General features: G+C 45.7%; 1 protein-coding gene across 4 annotated transcripts in view; it reads right to left on the bottom strand.

Annotated features, from left to right (window-relative positions):
• ARNT2 (aryl hydrocarbon receptor nuclear translocator 2) overlaps nt 1–25225 on the bottom strand; it is a 196068-nt gene that overhangs the window by 89387 nt on the left and 81456 nt on the right. For all 4 annotated transcript variants that reach the window (XM_070358423.1, XM_070358426.1, XM_070358424.1 and 1 more), the window contains exons 6-8: nt 5310–5412; nt 2616–2681; nt 2008–2093 (exon numbers count right to left, since the gene is read on the bottom strand). In XM_070358423.1, coding sequence (XP_070214524.1) covers nt 2008–2093; nt 2616–2681; nt 5310–5412 — 255 coding nt within the window. The remainder of the gene's footprint in view (nt 1–2007; nt 2094–2615; nt 2682–5309; nt 5413–25225) is intronic.

Genomic DNA, 25225 nt, shown 5'->3' with positions numbered 1-25225 from the left:
GAAAGAAGCCAGAAAAAAAGTCCCACACTACATATAGAAAAATGAGGATAAGAATCATGCAGACTTCTCATCAGAAACCATGCAAACAAGAAAGTGAAGTCAATACTTAAAGTGTGGAAAGAAAATAACCACCAACCTAAAATTCTACATCCAGTGAAATTGTCCTCCAAGTGTGAAGGAGAAATAATAACTTTCTATGAAAAACAAAAATGGTGAGAATTTATCACCAGCAGAGTTGTCCTGTAAGGAATGTTAAAAACAAGGTCTTCATGAAGAAGGAAATGATACAGATCAGAAACTCAGATCTCCACAAAGGAAGGAAGAGCATCAGAGAAGGAATATAATTAAGGTAAAATAAAATATTCATATACTATAAAATTTGCCATCTTAAAGAATACAATTCAGTGGTTTTTGGTAGATTTGCACAGTTGCACAGCTATTACTACTATCTAAATTTAGAACATTTTTGTCACCTCAGAAGGAAACACAACCCTGAATATTCATTGGAAGAACTGATGCTGAAGCTGAAGCTCCAATTCTTTGGCTACCTGACGAGAAGAGCCTACTCACTGGAAAAGACCCTGTGCTGAGAAAGAGTGAAGGCAAAAAGAGAAGGGGGCGGCAGAGGATGAGATGACTGGATGGCATCACTGACTCAATGGACATGAATTTGAGCAAACTCCGGGAGATAGTGGAGGACAGAGGGGCCTGGCATACTGCAATTCATGGGGTTACAGAGTAGGACATGACTTAGCAACTGAACAACAACACCACCACCAACCATTAGCCATCACTCCCAATTTTCCTCTCCCCCCAGAACCTGGAAACCACAAATCTACTTTTTGTTTCAATGGATTTGCCTAGTCTGGATGTTTCACATACATGGAACTGTAATGTGGCCTTTTGTGTCTAACTTTCTTTTACTTAGCATGATGTTTTCAAGGTTCACCCATATTATAACATGAATCTGTACTTTATTGCTTTTTTTCCCCCCTCTCCAGCCCTGGCATCTGCCAGTCAATTTTAATTGCAGGATAATTCTTTACAGTGTTATGTAAGTTTCTTCTGTAAACAATGTGAATCAGCTATAAGTATACATACAACCCCTCCCTCATGAGCCTCCCTCCCACTCCCGCCATCACACCCTTCTAGGTCATCACAGAATATTGAATGGAGAGCTCTTTGTGCTATATAGCAGCTTTCCACTAGCAGCTATTTTACACATGGTATTGTATTAATGTATATATCAATGCTACTCTCTCAATGTGTCCCACCCTTTCCTTCTCCTTCACTGCTTTTTATTGCTGAATTATTATTAGCTTAGCTTAGTGCATTGAAGCTATCATATGGGTATACCACTTTTTATTTATCCATAAATGTACACATGTAATTTGATTCCACATTTTGGCCACCATGAATAATGCTGCTATGAACATTCAGGTACAATTTTCTTTGTGAACATATGCTTTCAGTTCTCTTGAGTATATACCTTGGAGTGAAACTGCTGAGTCATACGGCAACTCCAGGCTCAACATTTTGAGGAGCCTCCAGACTGTTTTCCAAAGCAGCTGCTTCATTTTACACCCCCACCAGCAAAGGATGAGGGTTCCAGTTGCTCCAAACCCTTACCAACAGGCATTATTGTCTGTTTTAACCATACTAGTGAGTGTGAGAGGTATTTCATCATTGTGTTTTGATTTGCATTTCTCTAGTGACTTGAAAACAATTATCATTTCAAATGTCTCTCTGACTTTCCAGAGTGCTCTCAGTGACAGATCACAGAAAGGATTTGTGAAGCGCCAATCACCTTTGCAGGACTGCTCTTTTACAAACCTTTGTTTCAAGTAGCAAGACTTTTTTCCATTACAAAGACCATCACATTCTAACTGCAAAGGAAAATAAGAGTATTTTCCAGTCTCTTTCTATAAGAATGCATGTCTAACAGGATACATGGCGACATGAACCAGCATTCAGTACCCTAGGAATGAAGATGCAGGTTCTCCTTACCTGCTGGCGGCCAAGCCTTGATGTAGCCTGTGCAGTGGACCACAGCATACTGGGCTTCTCCTTCCTTCACAGGGCCAAGGCCATTCCTAGAGAAAGAACATCATGAGCTGGCTTTCAGCACCTGGGGGTGAGGCAAGGATGCCCATGACTCCTTTAGTACCTAAGCTTCTGGGTTCACCTGTTGACCTTGTGTTTCTCAATCTTCACTTCCACCATCCCCCTTTCCCTCCTCCCTCATAGTATGCATATCCAAAATAAATCCACCCAAAACCTTTCTCAGCTGAGCCACAGTAACTCTGATGTGTGAGTCTCTTGGTGCTTTCTATGGCTAAGCCTGTCTTTAAGTTCAGCTATTCCTCAGCTTAGTGCATTGAAGCTATCCACTGACATAGCCCCCCAACATCCATCATGCCTACTGGGACTTTCCTGGTGGTCCAGTGACTAGTACTCTGTGCTCCCAATTCAGGGGGCCCAGATTCGATCCTTGGTCAGGAAACTAGATCCCACATGCTGCAACTAAAGATCCCATGTGCCACATCTAAGATCCAGCACAGCTGAATAAATAAATATTTTTAAAAATAAAGATAAAAACTGAAAGGCCTACTGACCTGAACCTCTTCCTCATGGTGGTTAGTCTGTTTAGAGGAAGATGGTCCAAAGGAGCATTTCCACACCTAAGATGTGAGAAACACATTAGAACGAGTGAAGAGCCAGCCAAGCATATAAAGCCCACAGTGCTGCAGGCAAGTATATTTGTTGTTGTTCAATCACTCAGTCATGTCTGACTCTTTGTGACCCCCTTTGGACTGCAGCACACCAGGCCTCCTTGTCCTTCACTATCTCCTGAAGTTTGATCAAACTCACGTCCATTGAGTCAGTGATGTCATCCAACCACCTCATCCTCTGCCGCCCCCTTCTCCTCCTGCCCTCAGTCTTTCCCAGCACCAGGGTCTTTCCCAATGAGTTGTCTCTCTGCATCAGGTGGCCAAAGTACTAAAGCTTCAGCTTTAGCATCAGTCTTTCCAACGAATATTCAGGGTTGATTTCTGTTAGGACTCACTGGTTTGACCTCCTGGCAATCCAAGCAACTCTCAAGGCAAGTATATGGACCTTATCTAATGTGACCGCACTTACTCAGGTGAGCCGTATAGCTAATTTCTTTCCAAAGTGCAGAAGCAGGGCTGTATGTCTATGAATTCCTATCATCACCGAAGGCAACGGAGGGGACCCATTCTTCAGTGCACAGGTAGACAGTCTCCGGTCCAGCCCAGAAGCCAGAGACCTATGGACAGACACTCGGAGGATCCTGGCCATGCTCCACCCTGCAGATCATTTCAGTGTAATGTGGGGGCTTTCAGGGAACAAGGGAAGGGTGGTGATGACAGCTACAGCGTCTCTTCAGGCCCGAGCAGAGGCATCAACTCAAAACAGATGTTGCCAGTTGACAAACAGAATCATTTTCTCAAGCTTCAGACTCACAGTGTAGAAAGTCCCTCCTCTCCTGCAGTGTTCTGGCACTAGGAATGAGCAGACCACTGTGAGCCTGCGGATGGCAATGGACAAACTGGAGACAGGAGGAGGATGAGTCTGGAATCAGATCTTTTTATGGGTCCTTCTCTGAGAGGGAGGCAGTGTGAGGTGTCCCTTTGCCCTTTCAAGCAGCATCTTTTCTGCCTCCCTTCTCCATAACTGTCTCTGCATCCCAGGCTCCAAGCATCCACAGCCTGCATTGTGGCCAACCTCTGACCTGTGTTCTCAGTTCGCACTTCCATTTCCCAACTTCACAGTAGATGATGTCCTCAATGCCTTGGTGTTCAGTGCAGCAAAAACAAGAGTCTAATTATACTCTGAGGCCTGGGGCAGCTGCCAGAATGGGCATGTTTTCACAGCAGGATCCATCCAAGAGGTAGCCGCCTAGGGATGCTGGCACAGCCCTCTGCCCTCTGGCAGGCTGTGCCCAGTGTCTTCCTGAAATTAAGCTGCTTTATTTGGAGGGGAAGGCCAGGCTCTCAGCAGATGGCAGTACTCTTGCTTCATAGGTAAATCCAGGTAGTGTGGGTGTGGCACTGGGAAAAGCAACCCAGAGGTTACCAGGGCAGGGAGGGGACCACCTGGTTCTGGTCGATAGGTCAGTGATAATGGTATTGGAGGGCTTCCCAGGTGGCACAGTGGTAAAGAATCTGCCTGCCAACACAGGAGACCTGGGTTCGATCCCTGGGTCGGGAAGATCTCATGGAGGAGGAAATGGCAACCCACTCCAGTATTCCTGCCTGGAAAATTCAGGCTCTAGTCCATGGGGTCGTAAAGAGTTGGAGACGACTAAGGAACTAAGCACAGCACAGTAATGATATTAGACTTCCCTGGTGGTCCAGTGGCTAAGACTCTGTGCTCCCAATGCAGGGGGCCTGGGGTCAATCCCTAGTCAGGGAACTAAATCCCACATGCCTCAATTAATAGTTTGCATGCTGCAACTAAAGATTCCGCATGCTACAATGAAGATCAAATATCCTGCTATAACTAAGACCCAGCACAGACAAATAAATTAATTAAATAAATAGGGGCATTGGAGGCTACTTAGGAATGGAATACTTGATGCTTCCAATAAATTATGCACAAGGCAACTTCTTAGATGGCACAATGAAGAATTCACCTTGCTGTGCTACACTGAATGTCCATCTAGCTAGGATGGGCATTTACTTTACTGGCCAAAGCACTGAGGAAAGCCCTTCCTGTGCTGGACTGCATTAACTGATGCATTTTGTCCCTGGGTGGACACTAATGCATGTGAGTCTGAGCCACTCAGCTTGTCCCTGCCGGCTGAACAGAGGGAAGACGGTCTGTGCAGTTGTTAGGTTGCTCAGTTGTGTCCGATTCTTTGTAACCCCATGGACTGCAGCACACCAGGCTTCCCTGTCCTTCACCATCTCTCGGAGTTTGCTCAAACTCACGTCCAAGGGGTCGGTGATGCCATCCAACTATCTCATCCTTTGTTGCCCCCTTCTCCTCCTGCCCTCAGTCTTTCCCAGGATCAGGGTCTTCTCCAATCTCTCTGATGTCAACCCTCAACTCTGTATCTTCAGCCCCAAGCTCTCCCATGAATTCCAGAATTCTATGTCCAACTGCCGACTCCTCTTCTCCCTTTACAGGTGAGACAGACCAAGAAGGAGGTAACACAGGGCTGTAGTCAGGAGGTGACGTCACCAGGGTGAAGGTGTGATCTGAGAGCCCCTCAGGATGCTCAGCAGCAGGGGGGAAGGGAGTAGCCCCACCAGAGCCCCAGCCAACTGCTTCCCCAAACAGACCTCATCCTGCAGATGAAGGACCTCCGGGAACCCATGCACATTCTCATGGATGACTGCTGCCCTTCTTTCTTGACTGTCCCGGTCTTCAGGTCCAAGATCCGGCCTGAGACAGAGACAGAGAGAGAGAAAAGACATTTGCATGAACTTCTGTCTTTGATTGTGGGGTGCAGGTGAGGGGAGAGTTCTCCAAGTGAAAACACATGGGGCCATGCAAACTGTTTCTTGGAATTCCCAACATTCTTAAAGCAATGAAATCCACACAGTCCTAACGCTTTGTTTCTCAAAGAGTGGTCCACACCGGCCGTCTCTGCTTTGTCCAATTCCATCACAAGTCCCCCCAGGTCGGCTTTGTCTTCCACGGCTTCATGGAAACGGCATTCACCAAGCTCACTAACGACATTCTTATTGCTAAATCCAAAACATGCTTTCCCTTTGACTTATCTGACTGCTTTTGCTGAGGCACAATGATTCTTGAAAATCCTCCCTCCCCTTAGCTTCTGACAAGCACTCTCCACTCGCCTCCCCCAGAGGCTCCTCCCTCTCCCAGAGGCTCCAACCTCAGCCATGGTTCTATGGCTTGTTCTATGTATCTATCCCTTATGTCAGGAGTCCCCAACCTCTGGGCCATGGACTGGTCCCTCCAGTCAGATCAGCTGCAGCATCAGATCAGAAATAAAGTGCACAAGAAATGTAATGTATTTAAATCATCCCAAAACCATCCTTCCACCCCCGGTCTACGGAAAAACTGTCTTCCATGAAATTGGTCCCTGTTGCCAAAAAGTTTGGAGACCACTGTCCTGTGTGATTTTAGCCACTCCAAGGTTTTGAGGATCCCCTCTACCCTATTGAACCTACATCTACACCTGAAGCACCAAGATCTAAACCACCAGTGGATGACTGCACACCTCAAAGGCAGCATCAACCCCACCCAGACACCAGCTAAAGCATCTCCAGCCAACAACAATCGAAGTCAGAATTCTAAATGTCATTTCACCTTCCTCTCCGTCACCTCCTGCACACTCAGCCTCGCCATCTTGTCTGGCTCATCATTTATTCCTCAAGGGAGACTCACTTCCAGCCCTCAGCATCCTTTCTCCTTGATCCACCTTTCACATGGCTGATGGCTGTCTAGACAATACATATCTGACTGTGCACCTCTTGGCTTAAAACTGCATTGTTAGATCTAAGTCCCTGTTGATTATTTATTTTATATGGTGTGTGTGTGTATTAGCCACTCAGTCATGTCCAACTCTTTGAGACCCCATGAACTATAGCCCACAAGGCTCCTCTGTCCATGGGATTCTCCAGGCAAGAATACTGGGGTGAGCTGTCACTCCCTTCTCCAGAGGATCTTCCCAATCCAGGGATCGAACCCGGGTCTCTTGCATTGCAGGCAATTCTTTACCATCTGAGCCATCAGAGAAGCTCCATGTAGTAGTGTGTATATCCAGACCTCTTCATGTATCCCTACTGTAAAGCACAGGGAGCTCTACTCAATACTCTGTAATAACGTATATGAGAAAAGAATCTGAAAAAGAATAGATATATGTATTTGTTGTTTGGTTGCTCACTCATAACCGACTCTGCAACTCCATGGACTGTAGCCCGCCAGGCTCTTCTGTCCATGGAATTTTCCAGGCAAGAATACTGGAGTGGGTAGCCATTTCCTACTCTACAGGGTCTTCCCGACCCAGGAATAGAACCTGTATTTGCTATGTCTCTTACATTGACAGGTGATTCTTTACTGTTGAACCACCAGAGAAGCCCAGATACATATGGAACTAAATCACGTTGCTGTACATCTGAAACTAATACAGCATTGTAAACAACTGTACTCCAATACAAAAGAAAAAATTTTAAAACTGCATTGCTTACAGGAGCTCACAGGACCTTAGAGAGTCTTTGGTCCCTGTCTGCCACTCAACCTCATTTCCCCTACACTTCCAAGTATCCTGTCCAAGAGAAACATACTAAGAGCCACCTATGTAATTTTAAATGTTCTAGCAGAAGCAGTTTTTAAAAAGTTAAAAGAAACAGGTAAAATTACTTCTAAAAATATACCCCAAATATTATCCTTTCAACATGTAATTCATGCAAAAATTATTAATAGGCTATGTCGCTTTTTCTCATACTATATCTTTGAAACTGGTGTGCATTTTACAAGAGCAGCACATTTCAATTCCGACTAGCCCCATTTTGGGTGCTCAGTAACCAGATGTGGTTAGACTTCCACGCGGTACCGGGAGCAGCTCTGTGGACCATAGCCTCATCAGAGCCCTCAGCAGGCAGGTGTTTCTGCAAGTGCCCTGTGCCCTCTCACATTTGCAGGTGTGGTCCCTCCTGCCAGAAATTCTCTCCCTGTTCCACACAAGCTGTCGTCCTGGTGAACTCATCCTTCAGGACTACCTCATACAGCACAGCTTCTGGGAAATCTTTTCTAGGTTCTTCATGCAGAGCTTCATATCTGTTTCTTCCTTCTTCCCTTCTTTCCTCCCTCCCTTTCTTTCTTACTTCCTCCCAAGGAGTTGGACATGGCTGAAGTGACCCAGTACACACGCACGTACATTTACACTGATATTACATATAGCCGTTACAAGTAATCAAGAAATGAATTAAAGTGTATAGGAGGGGGACTTCTCTGGCGGTCCAGTGGGTAAGACTCTAAGCTTCCACTGCATGGCACAAAGGTTTGATCTCTGATTGGGGAGCTAAGACCCCATGTGATGTGAGGCACAGCCAAGGATATGTACAAATGCTATACGATTTTATGTAAGAGATAGTACCCCATTTCACAGAAGAGATTTGAGCCTCTGTGGATTTTGCTTTCTGTGTCAGGTCCTGCATGGGCTCTGAGGCAGGACTATATATGCTAGTTGGACTGAGTCATTTTTATCCATCCACGAAAAGACTGTTTAACACAGTTGGCATCAAGTAACATGCTAGTATGGGGGCTTCAAAGACAGTTCAGTGGTAAAGAATCCACCTGCCAATGCAGAACTGCAGGAGACAAGGGTTCAAGCCTGGGTCGGGAAGAACCCCTAGAGGAGGAAATGGCTATCCACTCCAGTACTCTTGCCTAGAGAATCCCATGAACAGAGGAGCCTGGTGGGCTACAGTCCATGGGGTCACAAAGAGTCATACACGACCAAGCAACTAACACTTTTTTCTTTCATTGAATCTACCATGATAACCCTTCTGCTCCAAGTTTTTTGGTCCTTTGGCCATGAAACATGTGGAATCCCAGCTCCCCAACCAGGGATTGAACCCATACCACCCCACACCACCCCCTACCTCTGTTGCTGCTGCTGCTGCTGCTAAGTCTCTTCAGTCGTGTCCGACTCTGTGCAACCCCATAGACGGCAGCCCACCAGGCTCCCCGGTCCCTGGGATTCTCCAGGCAAGAGTACTGGAGTGGGTTGCCATTTCCTTCTCCAATGCATGAAAGTGAAAAGTGAAAGTAAAGTCGCTCAGTCGTGTCAGACTCTTCGGGACCCCATGGACTGCAGCCTACCAGGCTCCTCTGGAAGTCAAACTCCCAGCCATTAGACCTCCAGGGAAGTCCCTGAATGGGTTTCTATCACTTGAAATCAAAAGGTCCTTGAAGAAGGCACCCCCCAGCCAAAATGGCCCGCACTGCCCCAAGCAGAGAAGAGGCAGCAGGGGCTTTGAATGGCAGGATCAGCTCTCTTTCCCCATTACCTTCTGCTCAGCAGCTGGGACCCTGCAGCCTTCAAACCCCATGTGGACCAGGGCTCTGTAGGGTGTGAGGCACTCAGCTCTCTAAACACCAGCAATTACACCATGCCCACTACAGAGCCACACATCTTTAAGCAGGACATGTACCCCAGAATTCAAGCCCATCAGGGGCCCAGCTCTCAGTCTGCTGGTCAGGGGTGGGAGAGACTCTGGCACTTCCCATGCAGTGGAGACCCTTGGTGTCTGTCAGTGATTCAGCGCTGTCTGCATCCCAGCTTTGACACCCGTCTATCAGATGTCTTCTTTTCACAGCTGTTTTAGTGGAAATTGTCACTGGCCTTGTCATCTACCAAATGGCAAATGGCTTCAGCTGAGAAGAAGGCCAGCTTGAAAGTCTGTAAAATTCCAAAGTGTGCTCTGAAAATAAATCACAGCTGCAAAGCATATGAGCCCTGGAACACGAGGAAATGAGAAAACACACTTCCATGGTCTGCTGTTGTGACCCTGAGGGATGACTCCTTCGGAGTTTATTTCTCTGTGCGCTTCTACAATTTCCTCTGGCACGATGAGCCCCTTTCCAGGCTCCTTAGGAATGGAAAGCATGCCTACTTTCTGTAGTAGGTGTGTTCCTGAAGGGCTTATGGAAACTGGATTTTTGACAGATTTAATAGCAGGGAAGATATATGGAGGTATGAGACCATCCCCTGGCCCTGGGCAGTGAGTCCCAACATGATGGACTGAGAATCACTCCCTATACCATGGACACCTGGGAACTGGGTTTACTTATGATAGGGTTCCCCAGAATATGGAGACATAGCTATTATTTATACTGCTCTTCCCAGGTGGCACAAGTGGTAAAGAACCCAGCTGCCAAGGCAGGAGACACAAGAGACACAGGTTCGATCCCTGGTTTGGAAAGATCCCCTGGAGTAGGAAATGGTAACCCACTCCAGTATTTTTGCCTGGAGAATCCCATGGACAGAGAAGCCTGGTGGGCTACTGTCCATGAGATCACAAAGAGTCAGATATGACTGAGCACACACACACACACACACACACACACTGCTTTTACTTCTTTCCTGACCCACAGAAACCTCGGGTCTGCCTCGAACCAGGGGTCTGGATTTCTAGGGCAGGTCCCCAGTGGGTCTCTAAGAAGCACCATCAACCAGGCCAATGCTGACACCTTCCAGAATCTCCTCCCACCCCCAACCTCATCCACTGGGTCAGGAGAACTCCCTCCTTGTCAATGCCATCACTGGCTGATCCCACCATTAATCCCATCCTGCTTTCCTGCAGCCAGTGCCTAAACTCCCGGCCACTCTGGTCACTTCTCCTCTCGGTCCTCATTCCCGCCATCCCAGGCCCCTGGTCCTCTCCTCCCTAATCTCCTCCAGGGTGCCCTCTGGAATGTCCACTCTGAAATAAACAAATGTTGACATCCTCAACTCTTTTCAGAAAGCCTGACCTTCTCCTTCCTCGGTGGCATCACTTCTCAGAAGAAACCTGTTCACCCATATCCTATGTGTTATGGGCTCAGAGGCAGGTCTGCCATCTTCCTGGGCATCCAGAGCCCTTCCAAGTCAGCACTCCTCTCACATAACCCTGGCTCCTCCCAGACGCACCACATCAGCCTCATCCACCCACAAGCCCTAGTGGTCTCTGTGGTCTTCCAACCTCAGGGTCACTTTCTTCTTTCATTTTAGACATCAGCACATCACTCATACTCTTTCTCTTTGCCCCCAAGACCTACTACCACCATGGATGGGCTCGGCATCCATGTGAAGGATCCACCCAACCTCCCTGCCTCTGTCCTTGCCCTCCTCACCTCTGAGCCTGCTCCCCCCACTCCATGGCAGACACAGTACACCCACCACCGTTTTGTGGAACTCACAGGCATCCACAACTGCTCCCTCTGAGGCTTTACATTCAGATATCCCCTTCTGGACCACAAGTTCCACATCCACTAGTCCCTTCACTCTGGCTCTCTGGCTTCATCGTTCTTTGAACACAGTCATTCCGGTGCCCAAAGCCTCCCACCCAATCAGCTTCCTTCTTCTAGGACAAAAGCCACAAGCTTTTCTCTGAGCTGGTCACCAGGGTAGAGGGCTCACATTACACAATGGCCCCTTTACCAAAGAAGCCCCAGAAATGTTCCACACAACAGGCAGCTGTGGAAGCAGGTATTTTGTCTGAATTCAATGTACGAAGGAGAACTGTTGGTGACATAGCCCAAATCTGGGAGAGATTTGATGACATAGCCCAAATCTGAAGTTGTTGTTTAGTCACTCAGTCATGTCCAATTCTTTGCGACTCCATGGACTGCAGCACACCAGGCTTCCCTGTCCCTCACCATCTCCTGGAGCTTGCTCAAACTCATGTCAATTGAGTCGGTGATACCATCCAACCATCTCGTCCTCTGTTGCCCTCTTCTCTTTCTGTCTTCAATCTTTCCCAGCATCAGGATCTTTTTCTATGAGTCAGCTCTTCACATCAGGTGGCTAAACTACTGGAGTTTCAGCTTTAGCATCAGTCCATCCAATGAGTGTTCAGGGTTGATTTCACTTAAGATTGACTGGTTTGATCTCCTTGCTGTCCAAGGGACTCTCAAGAGTCCAAAAGTCCACAGTTCTAAAGCATCAATTCTTCGGCACTCAGCCTTCTTTACAGCTCAGTAATTACAACCATGCATGACTACTGGAAAGACTATAGACCTGACTATATGAACCTTTGTCAGCAAAGTGATGTCTTTGCTTTTTAACACACTGTCTAGGTTTGCTACTTTAAAGTGAACAGGGCAGCAACAATAGGAGTCACAGCTCCTGTGTGTGCAAGTGTGGGAGAGGAGCAGGTCACCTCCTTTCTCTGTGTTTGGTCTCCTTCACTGGAAACAGGATCAGACCTGTCTGCTTTGACAGTTCTGTGGGGATTCAAAGACTTAAACAGAGGAGCTCAATAACCTCCTTTGAGAATTAGAATATAAGTGACTGGCAGGCTCCAGGCAGCCGCTTTGTGAGCTTTAAGATAACTGTGTTGAAACACAGAGCAAAGGTCTGAGAGGCTCTCTTAGAGTTGGCCCAGCCCCTGCCTCTTGGCTTCTCTAAGGAAGATTCTAGAATAATGCACACAACACTGTCTCAGGCTAAAAGGTTGAAGAACTCCTTATTTTTCCTTAAAATAAAATTTTTTAAATTATAAAACTAAAGTGTTAGTCACTCAGTTGTGTCCAATTCTTTGCGACCCCATGAACTGTAGCCTACCAGGCTCCTCTGTCCATGGAATTCTTCAGGCAAGAATACTGGAGTGGGTTGCCTTTTCCTTCTCCAGGGTATCTTCCTGATCCAGGGATTGAACCTGAGTCTCCTGCATTGCAGGCATATTCTGAGCCACCAGGAAAGCCTCTAAAACTAAAGTGATCTTTAAAAAAATTAAAAAAAATTCAAGCAACCATACATATAGTAAAAGCCCAGATAATCTTCCTCTCTAAACTATTGAGTTACCAAAAAGTTCGTTCAGATTTTTCCGTCTCATTGTACAGGAAAACCCGAAGCACGTTTCTGACCAATCCAATATCAACACTTAGGCATATTTTCTGTCAATCTTTTTTCTATGCGTGTCTGCTCATTTCTTTTAACTAAATGAGGTTTCATGGTGTATATTTTTCCACTTTATATTACAATATAAACTCATAAGGATTTAATTATCAATGTTATTTGAAAGGCTCTGTGGTATTATTTTGAGTAGAGAATTTATTATTGGACATTAAGTCATTTCTAGGTTTTCCACAGCAAATAATGCAGTGGTAAATAACTATATAGGAAAAAATAGCCATATCATCTTAGGACAGGTTCCTGAAAATGGAATTACTGCATCAGATGAAAAAAATTTTAAGGCTCTTAATACCAGCTCCTAGTGAGCCCTGTGATCAGCACATTGACCAATATTCAGTGTTTCCACTCCATGGAATGGAAAGAATTATGACACATCTCAGATTTTAACTACAACTTTTCAAATACAGTTAAAAAGAAAAGATGCTTTAGAACAAGAGTTGGCAAACTCTGACCTATGACCCACAGCTGGCTCAGTCTCTGGTTTTTAAATATTTATTGGAACACAGCCCTGGCCATTCACTTATTTACTGCCTATGGTTGCTTCCAGGCTATGAAGGCAGAATTGAGTAATTAATTGTGAAAGAGAATAAATACATCACTCACAAAGCCAAAAATATTTCCTATCTGACCCTTTACAAAAAAACATTTGCTGACTCCTACATTAGAAGAGCAATGATTATAACGATTCCAACAACAGAGTAGCCTTTTCTATGGGCAGAGGGCCCTTCTATAATTGTTTTCAGTAAGCTGATTTTTTAAGTACTATTTTGGTCAGTAGTAACTTTTTGAAACAAAGAAGGATCCTAAGTTTGTCTTGGATAAGATCACAAAAGAAGGCTTTGTGCTCATAAAACAGCTCCCCAGGCTACCACAGAAACACAAGTATAAATTAGAATTATTTCATCAAAAGAATCCTTAAGAAAACTGGAAACATCTTATCTTGGTTTAAAAGGGAGGAAAACAAGAGAAAATGATTAGCAACCAAAGCACAGTGATGGCTCCATGATGGACAACATTTGATGTTGTTTCAAAAATGTGTGGCCCCTAAAAGGGGAGCCCAGGGGCTAGAAGAGACTTTGGTTGCTGTTCCAGTGACAATGTGTCCTCATTCTCAAGAGGTTGAGCCCAGCCACGAGAGCAGCTGTGCACACAGGAACAAACACCACCCCCCACCCCACCTCCACAACCCAGGAATCTAAGCAGTGTGCATGAGGCCTGCTCCAGACCATGAACTGCATCTCTGGAGCCTGGGCGAGAGCTGCCCTTCTGCCACTGAGGTGGATACATCTTCTTCATAGTTCACTATCTCTGCCAGGTGTTGACACAGCTAAGGGGTACAAATATACCAATTCTCAAGTTGCCGCTATTGTTGTTCAGTCATTCAGTCGTGTCATGTCCTTCACCATCTCCTGGAGTTTGCTCAAACTTATGTCCATTGAATCGGTGATGCCATCCAACCGTCTCATCCTCTGCCACCCCCTTCTCCACCTGCCTTCAATCTTTCCCAGCATCAGGATCTTTTCCAGTGAGTCAGCTCTTTACATTAGGTGGCCAGAGTATTGCTACTTCAGCTTCAGGTCCTTCCAATGAATAGTCAAGGTTGATTTCCTTTAGGATTGACTGGTTTGATCTCCTTGTTTTCCAAGGAACCCTCAAGAATCTTCTTTAGTACTCAAGTTGTAGCCAAAGTATTTTCCTCTCAAACTGGAAGAGGGGGGGTCTCTGGGCAGTAGAGTTACTAGGGACATCTGTTTCTCCACCTACCCAGAACTTCCTCCACCACAATGCTTTTGTACTATTCTCTTAAAAAAAAAGTTTTATTTTATTGTAGTTGATTTACAACGTTATGTTAGTTTCAGGTGTACAGCAAAGTGATTCAGTTATACATGCTCAGTCTCTTCAGTTGTATCCAATTCTTTGTGACCCCATGAACTATATATAGCCCGCCAGGCTCCTCTATCCATGGGATTTTCCAGGCAAGAATACTGGAGTGGGTTGCCATTTCCTTCTCCAGGGGATCTTCCTGTCTCAGGGATCGAACCCATGTCTCTTACATCTCTTGCCCTGACAGGTGTGTTCTTTACCACTAGCACCACCTGGGAAGTCCATCAGCTATACATACACATATACATATATTCATTCTTTTTAACACTCTTGCCTCATACAGGTTATCAGAGAATATTGGGTCGAGTTCCCTGTGCTATATAGTAGGTCCTTGCTGGTTACCTTGTGCTATTCCATTATCGGCTTCCCTGGTAGCTCAGACGGTTAAGAATCTGCCTGCAGTGTGAGAGACCTGGGTTCAATCCCTGGGTTGGAAAGATCTCCTGCAGAAGGGAATGGTGACCCACTCCAGTATTCTTGCCTGGAGAATTCCATGGACAGAGAAGCCTGGTGGGCTACTGTCTATGGGATTGCAAAGAGTTGGACATGATTGAGCAACTAACACATATTATATTCCATTATTATGAAAGTCAAACAAGAAGCCCTCATCTTATAAGATCCCATCCCCTAGGCTACAGTGATTGGGTTAAGTGTTGGGTACCTAACACAAGTTGGACCAATCATAGTACCTCATCCACCCTATGTCCATGGTGACTGGCTGAGCACTGAGCAAATGACACAAGCTAGGCCAATCCTAGCACCTCATCCACCTTATGCCCATAGTGATTGGGTTAGGGCGGGCCAACCTGACACAAGTTGGACCAATCATCATATCTTACTCCTCCGGCCTTAGTGATTGGCCGGAAGATTAGGACATGATCCAGCCACATCAATCAGGATCCTCCAAAGGCAAAATATGATGACTTCTACCACTCCTCTCTTTTTCTTTAGGAATCTGAACATGTTTTTTTCAGCAGTAATGAGACTAACTTCATGGAGAATTGTATCTAAGACAATGAAGTTGATTCTAAGAAAGCAATGAAAACATAAACCAGTGAAAGAGTACCCTCTCAGTGTTCAAATCATTGGTGCCTGAAAGTTCCCTCTTTTAATGCTTACACTAGTTCAATTGTAATTTCTGTCACTTGCCTGGAGAATCCCAAGGACAGAGTAGCTTGGAGGGCTACAGTCCATAGAGTCGCAAAAAGTCGGACACAACTAAAGCATGCAATCAAATAGTCCATATCAATACAACAATCTCTGACTTTGGACAGAAAAGGAAGGACAAAGGATTAACTTTCAGAGGATTTTACTAAGGGCCGGTTATTATCATAAAATATTATTAAGCATTTTCTGTGCATTATTTGTTTGATCTACATCACAACCTGAGGAATTAGGTCATAGTGCTGTACCAAGTTAGACTGGGGAGAAAGGTGTTGGGAGCCATCAGCCTCAGAGGGGAGAAATATTTTATCACTGATATTGCCAAGAACTGCTGGTACAGGGTGATCATAAACAGCCATTAACTTTTACTGGGCTTTATTTTTTTTCCCCCCTGGAATAAAATTTCTTTACAATGTTGCCATAGTTTCTACTACAAAACAACATGAATCAGCTACATGCATACATGTATTCCCTTCCTCCTGAGCCACGCCATCCCATTCCTCCAGGTCATCACAGAGCACCGAGCTGAGCTCCCTGTGTTACAGTGCAGCTTCCCACTAGCTAGCTATTTTATACCTGGCAGTGTATTTATGTTAATGCTACTCTCTCAATTCATCCCACCCTCTCCTTCCTGCCTTGAGTCCACAAGTCCATTCTCTACATGTGTTTTGTAATTCTCTGTGAACAATGCAGCCCTTTATTCCTGGCACCCTGGGCAGAGACCCACAACAATATCCTCTTCTTGCTAGCCCCTGGGTGGATTGCATCGTCCCCATGGGGAAACCGAAGCCCAAAGATACTGAAAAACCCAGCCAAGATGGGCCTCATCACAGGGGAGTAGGGAGTCAGGATCTGATCTAAAGTCTGTGCTCTTCACAGCATAGTTCCCTCAGCAGCAAACAAGATAGCACCCACCAAGCAGAAAACAAGATAGCACCCACCAAGCAGAAGCAGATGGGCAGTGAGGGGACAGGAGGTCAGCCATCTGCAGGGGATCGGAGCCAGCCAGTAGCTGTTTCAGGATCAGAAGCATAGACTGGGAAAATGCCAGTTTTTTCCCCCTTGTAATTCTTATTATGTGTTTACTGCTTTTCAGTTTTTCCTTCTGATTTTAGAGACCTGTAGATCATGCTAGCCCATATCAGTCATCCCAAGGACACCCCTGGAAGGGATTTTCATCTGTATTTGGATGGAGTTCTGGAAGGGGCAGCACCCTCAGGGCAGGTGTGGTTAGAATGACCACACTGCACATACCAGCTTTTGCCTAATGATCCAGCATGGTTATTAGTGGGGTCTCTTTTCACTCTCAAAGTGTCCATGTTTGGATGACAGACTCTATACATACGGTCTCTTTACAGGTGACCTCAGAGGAAATCAGGGTGAGAGATGGATCCTACCCTAGGAAGATGGAGAAACTCGGCTACATTTGAGGCTACCTAGCCCTCCAGTCCCTCGCTCTGGCTCCTCTGCTCCTGGACAGCTTTCTCTTTTTTTTAATTGGTGGAAAATTGCTTTACCATTTTGTGTTGGTTTCTGCCTGACAGCAACACTAATCAGTCATATTATATACATATATATATATATATCTCCATATATCACTTCCCTCCTGAGCCTCCCTCTCCTCCCCTGACCACACCCCTCTAGGTCATCACAGAGCACTGGGCTGGGCTCCCTCTATTATTTAGAAACTTCGCACTAGCTATCTGTTTTACACATGATAGTGTATATATGTCAATGCTACTCTCTGTTTGTCCCGCCCTCACCTTCCCCACTGTATCCACAAGTCTCTTCTCTACTAGGTTTATCAGTACCATTTTTGTAGATTCCATATACATGCCTTAATATATTTGTTTTTTTCTTTCTGACTTACTTTGCCTCTTATAAGGCTCTAGGTTCATCTACCTCACTACAACTCAAATTTGTTTCTTTTTATGGCTGAGTAATAATCCACTGTATATATGCACTACAACTTCCTTATCCATTCATCTGCCAATGGACATCTAGTTGCTTCCATGTCCTGGCTATTATAAACAGTGCTGCAGTGAACATTGGGGTACATGTGTCTTTTAGAATTGTGATCTCAGGGTATATGCCCAACAATGGGATTGCTGGGTCATATGGTAGAGATGGCCAATAAACACATTAAAAGATGCTCAACTCGCCCATTATTAGAGAAATGCAAATCAAAACTACAGGGAGGTATCACCTCATTCCAGCTAGAATAGCCATCGTCAAAAAGTCTACAAACAATAAATGCTGGAAAAGGGAACCCTCCTGCACTGTTGGTGAGAATGTAAATGGCCACTGTGGAGAACAGTGTGGAGATTCCTTTAAAAATTAGGTTTCCATTTGTCTTTAGGGACAGAGGGCAGTTCTCCAAGAGCCTCTCAGAGAATAGGGTGGGCTAGCCATGCAGTCCACAGTTCAGTGGGACAGGTTCACAAAGAGCAAAAGCTCATTCAGGTTTGGGAAAGGAGAGTGAGAAAGCGCCCCTCCAGAGAAGCCTCTTGGGGCCCGGGAGGAGTGGCTGACTGGATTCCTGCTGCTCTACTCCGAGCTGTGCCAGGTTAATGCCACCCAGAAGCACTGCCCGTGTCACACTCAGGGGTCTGATGCTGCAGACGCTTGGAGATGAACATGAAGCTGAAGCTACGAGATGAAATGTATCAGAAAGTGCTTCCCTTTCCCCTCGTCTCTAACATTCTTGCTCTGGAAAGAAGACTTTTCTTTTCCACATTTTTTTTTTCTCATCAAGAATAAATTCATAATTATCTCGTCTGCAACACTGCTCTACCCTTTCAAATCCACATGCAATCATTTACTAGTGATGACAGCCTTCAAGCTTCTCAGGACAGGGACTTTTTTTTTTTTTTTAATGTGGATCATTTTTAAAGTCTTTATTGAATTTGCTCCAATATAGCTTCTGTTTTATGTTTTGGTTTTTTGACTGCAAGGCATGTGGGGAATCTGAGCTTCCGTGTGTATGTGTGCTCAGTCATGTCCAACTCAGCTCCCAGAACAGGGATCAAACCTGCACCCCCTGCTTTGGAAGGAGAAGTCTTACCCTGGACCACCAGGGACACTGTGTTATTCCTCTAGGAATCCCCTATGGCTCAGGGAATGCTTTGTTCTCTGATAGGACGGTACCTCTATTCCTTTCAATTGTGTGTGTGGGTGCTCAGTCATATCTGACTATTTGCGACCCCATGGACTGTAGCCCGCCAGGCTCCTCTGTCCATAGCATTCTCCAGGTAAGAATACTAGAGTCGGTTGCCATTTTGTTCTCCAGGGGATTTTCCCAACCCAGGGATAGAACCCTGTCTCTTGCGTCTCCTGCACTGCAGGTGGATTCTTTACCCTTTGAACCACCAGAGAAGCCCAGATTTCCCAGGCAAGAATACTGGAATAGATTGCCATTTCCTCCTATAGGGAATCTTCCTGACCCAGGGATCAAAGCTACATCTCCTTCAAACCCACTTCTCCAGTAAATGGCAGGCTATGAGTGTCACACTAGCCCATTCAGAGCTATTTATCTGCTGGGAACACTGGCGCTTGACTCTGGAAGGTGTTTTATGAGAAAGGACACATGGTTTAATGGCAGCAACCAAGGGAGGCCATTCTACCCAGCTAGAGTTACATGCTGCCCATCGAGACCATGTGCTGGGCAGGCTCTCCCACATCACATCTAGTGTTCACAACTCACAGAAGGAGAGGAGAGGAGGGCGGTAGCCATCCAATGAGTTTGGGACAGGAATGGACTACAAAAGGCAGCCCAATTACCCAAAAATGGAAATAAACCACACAGTAGTCAAAATAATATTGTCTACAGAAGGTGCATGGAAGCTCATGAACAACTAGAAGCGCACAGGGAGCAGGAATCTACAAATCGGCTCCCCTTGATGGAAACTTCCAAGTGCAGGCTTCAGCAGGCTCACAGTTAGGGGCAGACAAGACACCATTCTCATCCAGCTACTCAACCAACTCAACTAAGGAGGAGCAGTGCAGACAGGGCACAGACAGACAGTGCAAGGGCAGCACGGAGCAGAGAGCGCTTCATGTTAGAGAGCGCCAAGGGGTATCAAGGGAAGCTTCCTGGAAGAGGGGTGTGAAGAGGGGCCCTGGAGGTCCAGAGAGGTGGAGCTGGAGAGGCGGGATGCCCCAAGCCCAGGGATAGTGGAGTGAGGGGTCTGCAAAAGGGCTGCAGTCCTGTCCGGATGGACCTCAATGTGAGAGGCTGAGGCCCTGCCACAGGGGCCAGGAAGGCATGAACAGGAGGGAACAGAGGAGCCCAGCCTTCGGGGCTGTTCCGCCATCTCTCACACAGAGGCAGATGAGCCAGAGTTGCCAGATTTTAGGAAATGTGCTTCCATAGACCCACCCATCCTCTGATGTCGCTGGCAACAGATACTGAACGTGCTTTGCAAAGGCCACATCATACTGAAAAAGCAAACCTTCTAACTGCCCCAGAACTGCCTGGGGAAACTCATATGATTTGTACTTTAAGTGCAAGAATAACAATCATTTTGATTTCAGAAGCAAAAACTTGTAAGGCGAGCATGACTCTCTAATACTGCCCACCTCTGCCACTCAGGGAAAGAGAGACGCCAGACTTGGGATTCACAACCCCAGCTCTCCACAGACAGCATTCAGTCTGCAGTGAAAAAGCTGGCTGGTGTAGACAGAAAATTGTTGCCTTTCAGGTAAACAACAAATGTTGCCTGCCATCAAGCCATCAGCATCTGCAGCCGCCTGATGGTGTGCCCTGAGGGGATTCAGGATGGAGAAAAACAGGATACTGGCCCCAGATAGCAGAGATGTGATCAGAGGAATGATTTCATTAAGCCCAGACTCTTGCATCTTCCCATACAAAGAAAGGACTAACATCTTTGAGATGTCTGTTTTTTTGTGATTAACGATAATGTTTGCGTGTTCAACTATCTGGCTGCATTTGCTTTTGTTTTTAGCAAAAACTCCTATATATCTGGGGCTTCCCTGGTGGCTCAGTGGTAAAGAATCCATCTACCAATGCAGGAGATGCAAGTTCTATCCCTGGGTTGAAAAGATCCCCTGGAGAAGGAAATGGCTACCCACTCCAGTATTCTTGCTTGGAGAATCCCACGGACAGAGGAGCCTGGCAGGCTATAGCCCATGGGGTTACAAAGAGTCAGACACAAGTTAGTGACTGAGCACAGGAGCACCTGTATATCCTGACTCTCCCCTTACATCTTTGGAGGAGTTCCTCAGAGCAATCTGAGTGGCTGATTCCCAGGCCATAGTCCTCAGTAAGGTCCTTGGATAAAACATAACTCTCACCTTTAAGTTGTGGGTTCTTTTTTTCCTATATCAACATTGAGAAGAAGTAACTGACAACAGGAACAATGTCCACTGAGCAGAACCATCTCCTGGGCAGCCCCGGAGTGGACTGCTTTCAGGAGCAGAGATAGTTTTGAGGGGTAACATCGATCCTCTGAGCCCTCTAGCTTTTCTGGACCGAGGGAACTAGTGACTGGGTTTGGGTTATAACTCTAGCCTGTAGCTGCGAAACAGGGAAATAAAAAAAGGGCTCATGGGAACCCTTGACTAGAGCTGGCAAAAAGGACTGAGTGCAGTAACTAAGAGGCTCCGAGCAGACACCGAGAAGGAGCCTCCCTGCCAGGCCGTCTGGTTTTCATGTCAGTCTTTCTGTTTCCCCCAACCCCACCATCTGGGGAAGGTGCTAATGAGCCACTAACTAGGCAGGAGTAGGTGACATCTCTGCAAAAGGAGGGCATCAAAGGGATAATCACTGTGTGCAATGAGGAAAGTGAAAAAGCTGGCTTAAAATTCAACATTCAAAAAATTAAGATCATGGCATCTGGTCCCATCACTTCATGGCAAATAGATGGGGAAACAATGGAAACAGTGACAGACTTTATTTTCTTGGGCTCCAAAATCACTGCAGATGGTGACTGTAGCCATGAAATTAAGATTCCTTGGAAAAAAAAGCTATGAAAAACCTAGACAGCATATTAAAAAGCAGAGACATCATTTTTCCAACAAAGGTCCATATAGTCAAAGCTATGTTTTTTCCAGTAGTCATGTACAGATATGAGAGTTGGATCATAAAGAAGGCTGAGTGCTGAAGAATTGATGCCTTTGAACTGTGGTGCTGGAGATGACTCTTGAGAATCTCTTGGACATCAGGAGATCAAACCTGTCAATACTAAAGGAAATCAACCTTGAATATTCATTGGAAGGATTGATGCTGAAGCACCAATATTTTGGCTACCGATGTAAAGAGCTGACTCACTGGAAAAGACCTGATGCTGAGGAAGATTGAAGGCAGGAAGAAAAGGAAGCAACAGCAGATAAGATGGTTAGATGGCATCATTGACTCAATGGACAAGAGTTTGAGCAAGCTCTAGGAGATAGTGAAGGACAGGGAAGCCTGGCATGCTGCAGTCCATGGGGTCTCAAAGAGTTGGACACGACTTAGCTACTGAAAAACAACAACGACAAGCCCAAGACCAGAACATTTGGGGTAAATCCAAAGCACAGAGTTCCACCACCGGTGACTAGCCACATCAACCTCAATCACCTGAACAACAGTTCTGAGAAGTCCCTGAGACCGAGAGCCTGACCACTTTCTCCAGTGCTTGCATTCCAAACATGAATCACACGAGTGCCTCGTGCTCAGCCCAGGCTCTGCTATTCATTATAAAATCGTCACCCCTCAGCCCCCCTGCAGCCAGAACCTCTTCTGCTATTTAATCTGTAGACAAAGTACAAATTCCTCATCCTGTTTGGAATATGCTGGAGTGTGATTTAAAGAAATACATTCCTCTCAGGGTATCATGCTTCAAAAATGCCAGAAATGCAAGCTCAAGGGGGAATGATTAACCCTACTCTCCGTCCTCGGCTGGAGAAGGGCTGCCTGGGGTGTGAACAGAGCCCAGGCTGACACGCAGTTCAAGAAGGCAAATGCAGGTCAAGCATCGCCTGCCCTGAAAATTGCTCCTGAAATGATCAGAGAAATACAAAAGGAGCATGGATGGACCCAGAGGCTGTCATACAGACTGAAGTGAGTCAGAAAAAAACAACTGTCACTTTTATGTGGAATCTAGAAAATTGGTACAGATGATCTTATTTGCAAAGCAGAATAGAGACACAGATGCAGGAAACAAATGTATGGACACCAAGGGGGAAGGGGTGGTGGTGGGAGGAATTGGGAGATTGGGATTCACATATATGCACCACTGTGTATAAAATAGATAACTGAAGAAAACTTGCTGTACAGCACAGGGAAGTCTACTCAGTGCTTTGTGGTGACTTAAATAAGAAGGAAATCTAAAAGAGAGGGCATATGTGTATATATATGGGGTTTAGTAATAAAGACTCTGCCTGCAATACAGCAGATGCAGGGTTCGATTCCTGGGTCCAGAAGATCCCCTGGAGGAGGTAATGGCAAGCCACTCCAGTATTCTTGCCTGGAAGAAGACTGGTGGGCTACCATCTATGGGGTCTCAAAAGAGTTGGACACAACTGAGGTAACCAAGTATGCATGCATGAATGTACATGTATACATATAACCGACTCACTTTGCTGTACAGCAGAGGGATCAGAAACATGGAGGGATTTCTGCAAGAAACTGTACATCTAAGGATGTGATGGGAATGGATATGAGCAGTTGTGTAGCCCAACAATTGCAAAGGAATAGGCTGCCTGAGAAGGATGTAAAAGAGTTCCCTAATAGAAGCCTCTATGGAAAAGACCCTGATGCTTGGAAAGATTGAGGGCAGAAGGAGAAGGGGGTGACAGAGGCTGAGAGGTTGGATGACATCACTGATTCAATGGACATGAGTTTGAGCATACTGTGGGAGATAGTGAAGGACAGGGAAGCCTGGCGTGCTGCTTCCATGGGGTTGCAAAGAGTCAGACACGACTTAGTGACAGACCAACAACAAATTCTGCAAGCAGGAAAGAGACAGGGGCCAGAAAGCAGAGGAGAGGTTGCCCAGGGTCTAGACCCAGAAAAGCCAGGGGCAGAGCTCTCACATGACCTTGACTTACAGCAGCCACCTGCCCCATAAATTGGAGAGGCTGCTTCCAAGGGGCAGCATTTTGCTTAGAGCAGTGGGCGACGCTCTTGCCAGCTTGAGGCTGCCCAGTACACATAGCTGCCGCTGCCTGCAAAACCTCAGCCCTTCCCAGACAACCAGGCCCTCAACCTAAACAAACTAAGTTTCAAAGAAATATACAGTGACTTGAATCATTTCAAGTTTCAATAAATGTTAGAAACCCAGGATTAAAAAGGTGAGGGAGTGGGCAAGGTTAGCTTAATAGATGAAAATCATTAAAAGATGAAAAATTCTACTCCAAAAAGAAGGAAGTTGATCTGAAAAGTTAGAAGAATACCATACCACTCCATGAAACACATTCTGAGACAGAAAACAATATTTCGGAATACCAAATCTAGGTGATATTTGAGGAGATCTTCTGTAAATAAAAAAGGGAACAATCTGAGACGAGGAAAGATTAGTTTTAGATGAAAAACATGATTTCGGCATTGAAAACTCGAGTGGAGGCAGTACAAAGTGACCTTGCTGAAAGCTCAGTTGATGAATTAGAAGGACCCACTGAGAAACTGTCCCAGAAGTCACAGGAAAAAAAGAAAAAGGAGGTGAGTGTGACAGGCAAACATCTAACATTCTGCGGCAATCATCAGGAGATCATCGCAGGAACGGCAAAACAGAGTTGACAGAGGAGACCAACACAGAAGAGAAACAATATAGTGACAAGTTAAATAAAGACTAAAAATGGCCCACATTAAAAAAAAAAAAATATGAAAATTCAGTAGAAAAGGGACAGTCTTTTCAACAAAGGTGCTAGAACAAATGGATTGTTGTTGTTGTTCAGTCACTCTGTCAAGTCCAATTCGGCGACCCCGTGGACTATATATATAGCACGCCAGGGTTCCCTGTCCTTCTCTATCTTCTGGAGTTTGCTCAAACTCATATCCATTGAGCTGGTGATGCCATCCAACCATCTCATTCTCTGTTATCCCCTTCTCCTCATGCCCTTAATCTTTCCCAGCATCAGGGTCTTTTCCAATGAGTCAGCTTTTCATATCAGGTGCCCAAAGTACAACTGGATATCCATATGCAAAAAAAAAAAAAATAACAAAACTCCCAAAACCACATCTTGTCATGAGGATTAAATGAGAAATATTTGTGAAGTTACTTCACAGAGCATCTCTCTATATATTAGTTCCCTTCATTCTTGGATTCCAAATGAAACCATTTCCTTCCCTGGAGCAAAAAAGGCATAAAAATGAAGAACAGATTATGTGAATGTGCTTTCAGGGACCATTTCTTGCACATGGTTTGAATTCTAGTGCATAACTGTCCTCCAGGGCTACCACGGCCTGGTCTTTCCCCTCATCACACTGCATGGCCTTATTTACCTCCCCAAAGCCTACAGCAGCTTCCATGCCACAGGGCCTTTGCACATGTCAGTCCCATGGCTAGGGAAATGCTTGCCACTCCAGGCCCTAGGGTTTCCCAGGTGACTCAGTGGCAAAGA

This window comes from Bos mutus, chromosome 21, assembly GCF_027580195.1.
Source record: "Bos mutus isolate GX-2022 chromosome 21, NWIPB_WYAK_1.1, whole genome shotgun sequence".
Taxonomy (NCBI): Eukaryota; Metazoa; Chordata; class Mammalia; order Artiodactyla; family Bovidae; genus Bos; species Bos mutus.
Note: the sequence above shows the minus strand (reverse complement) of the source record. Positions and strands in the feature narration are given on the sequence as shown.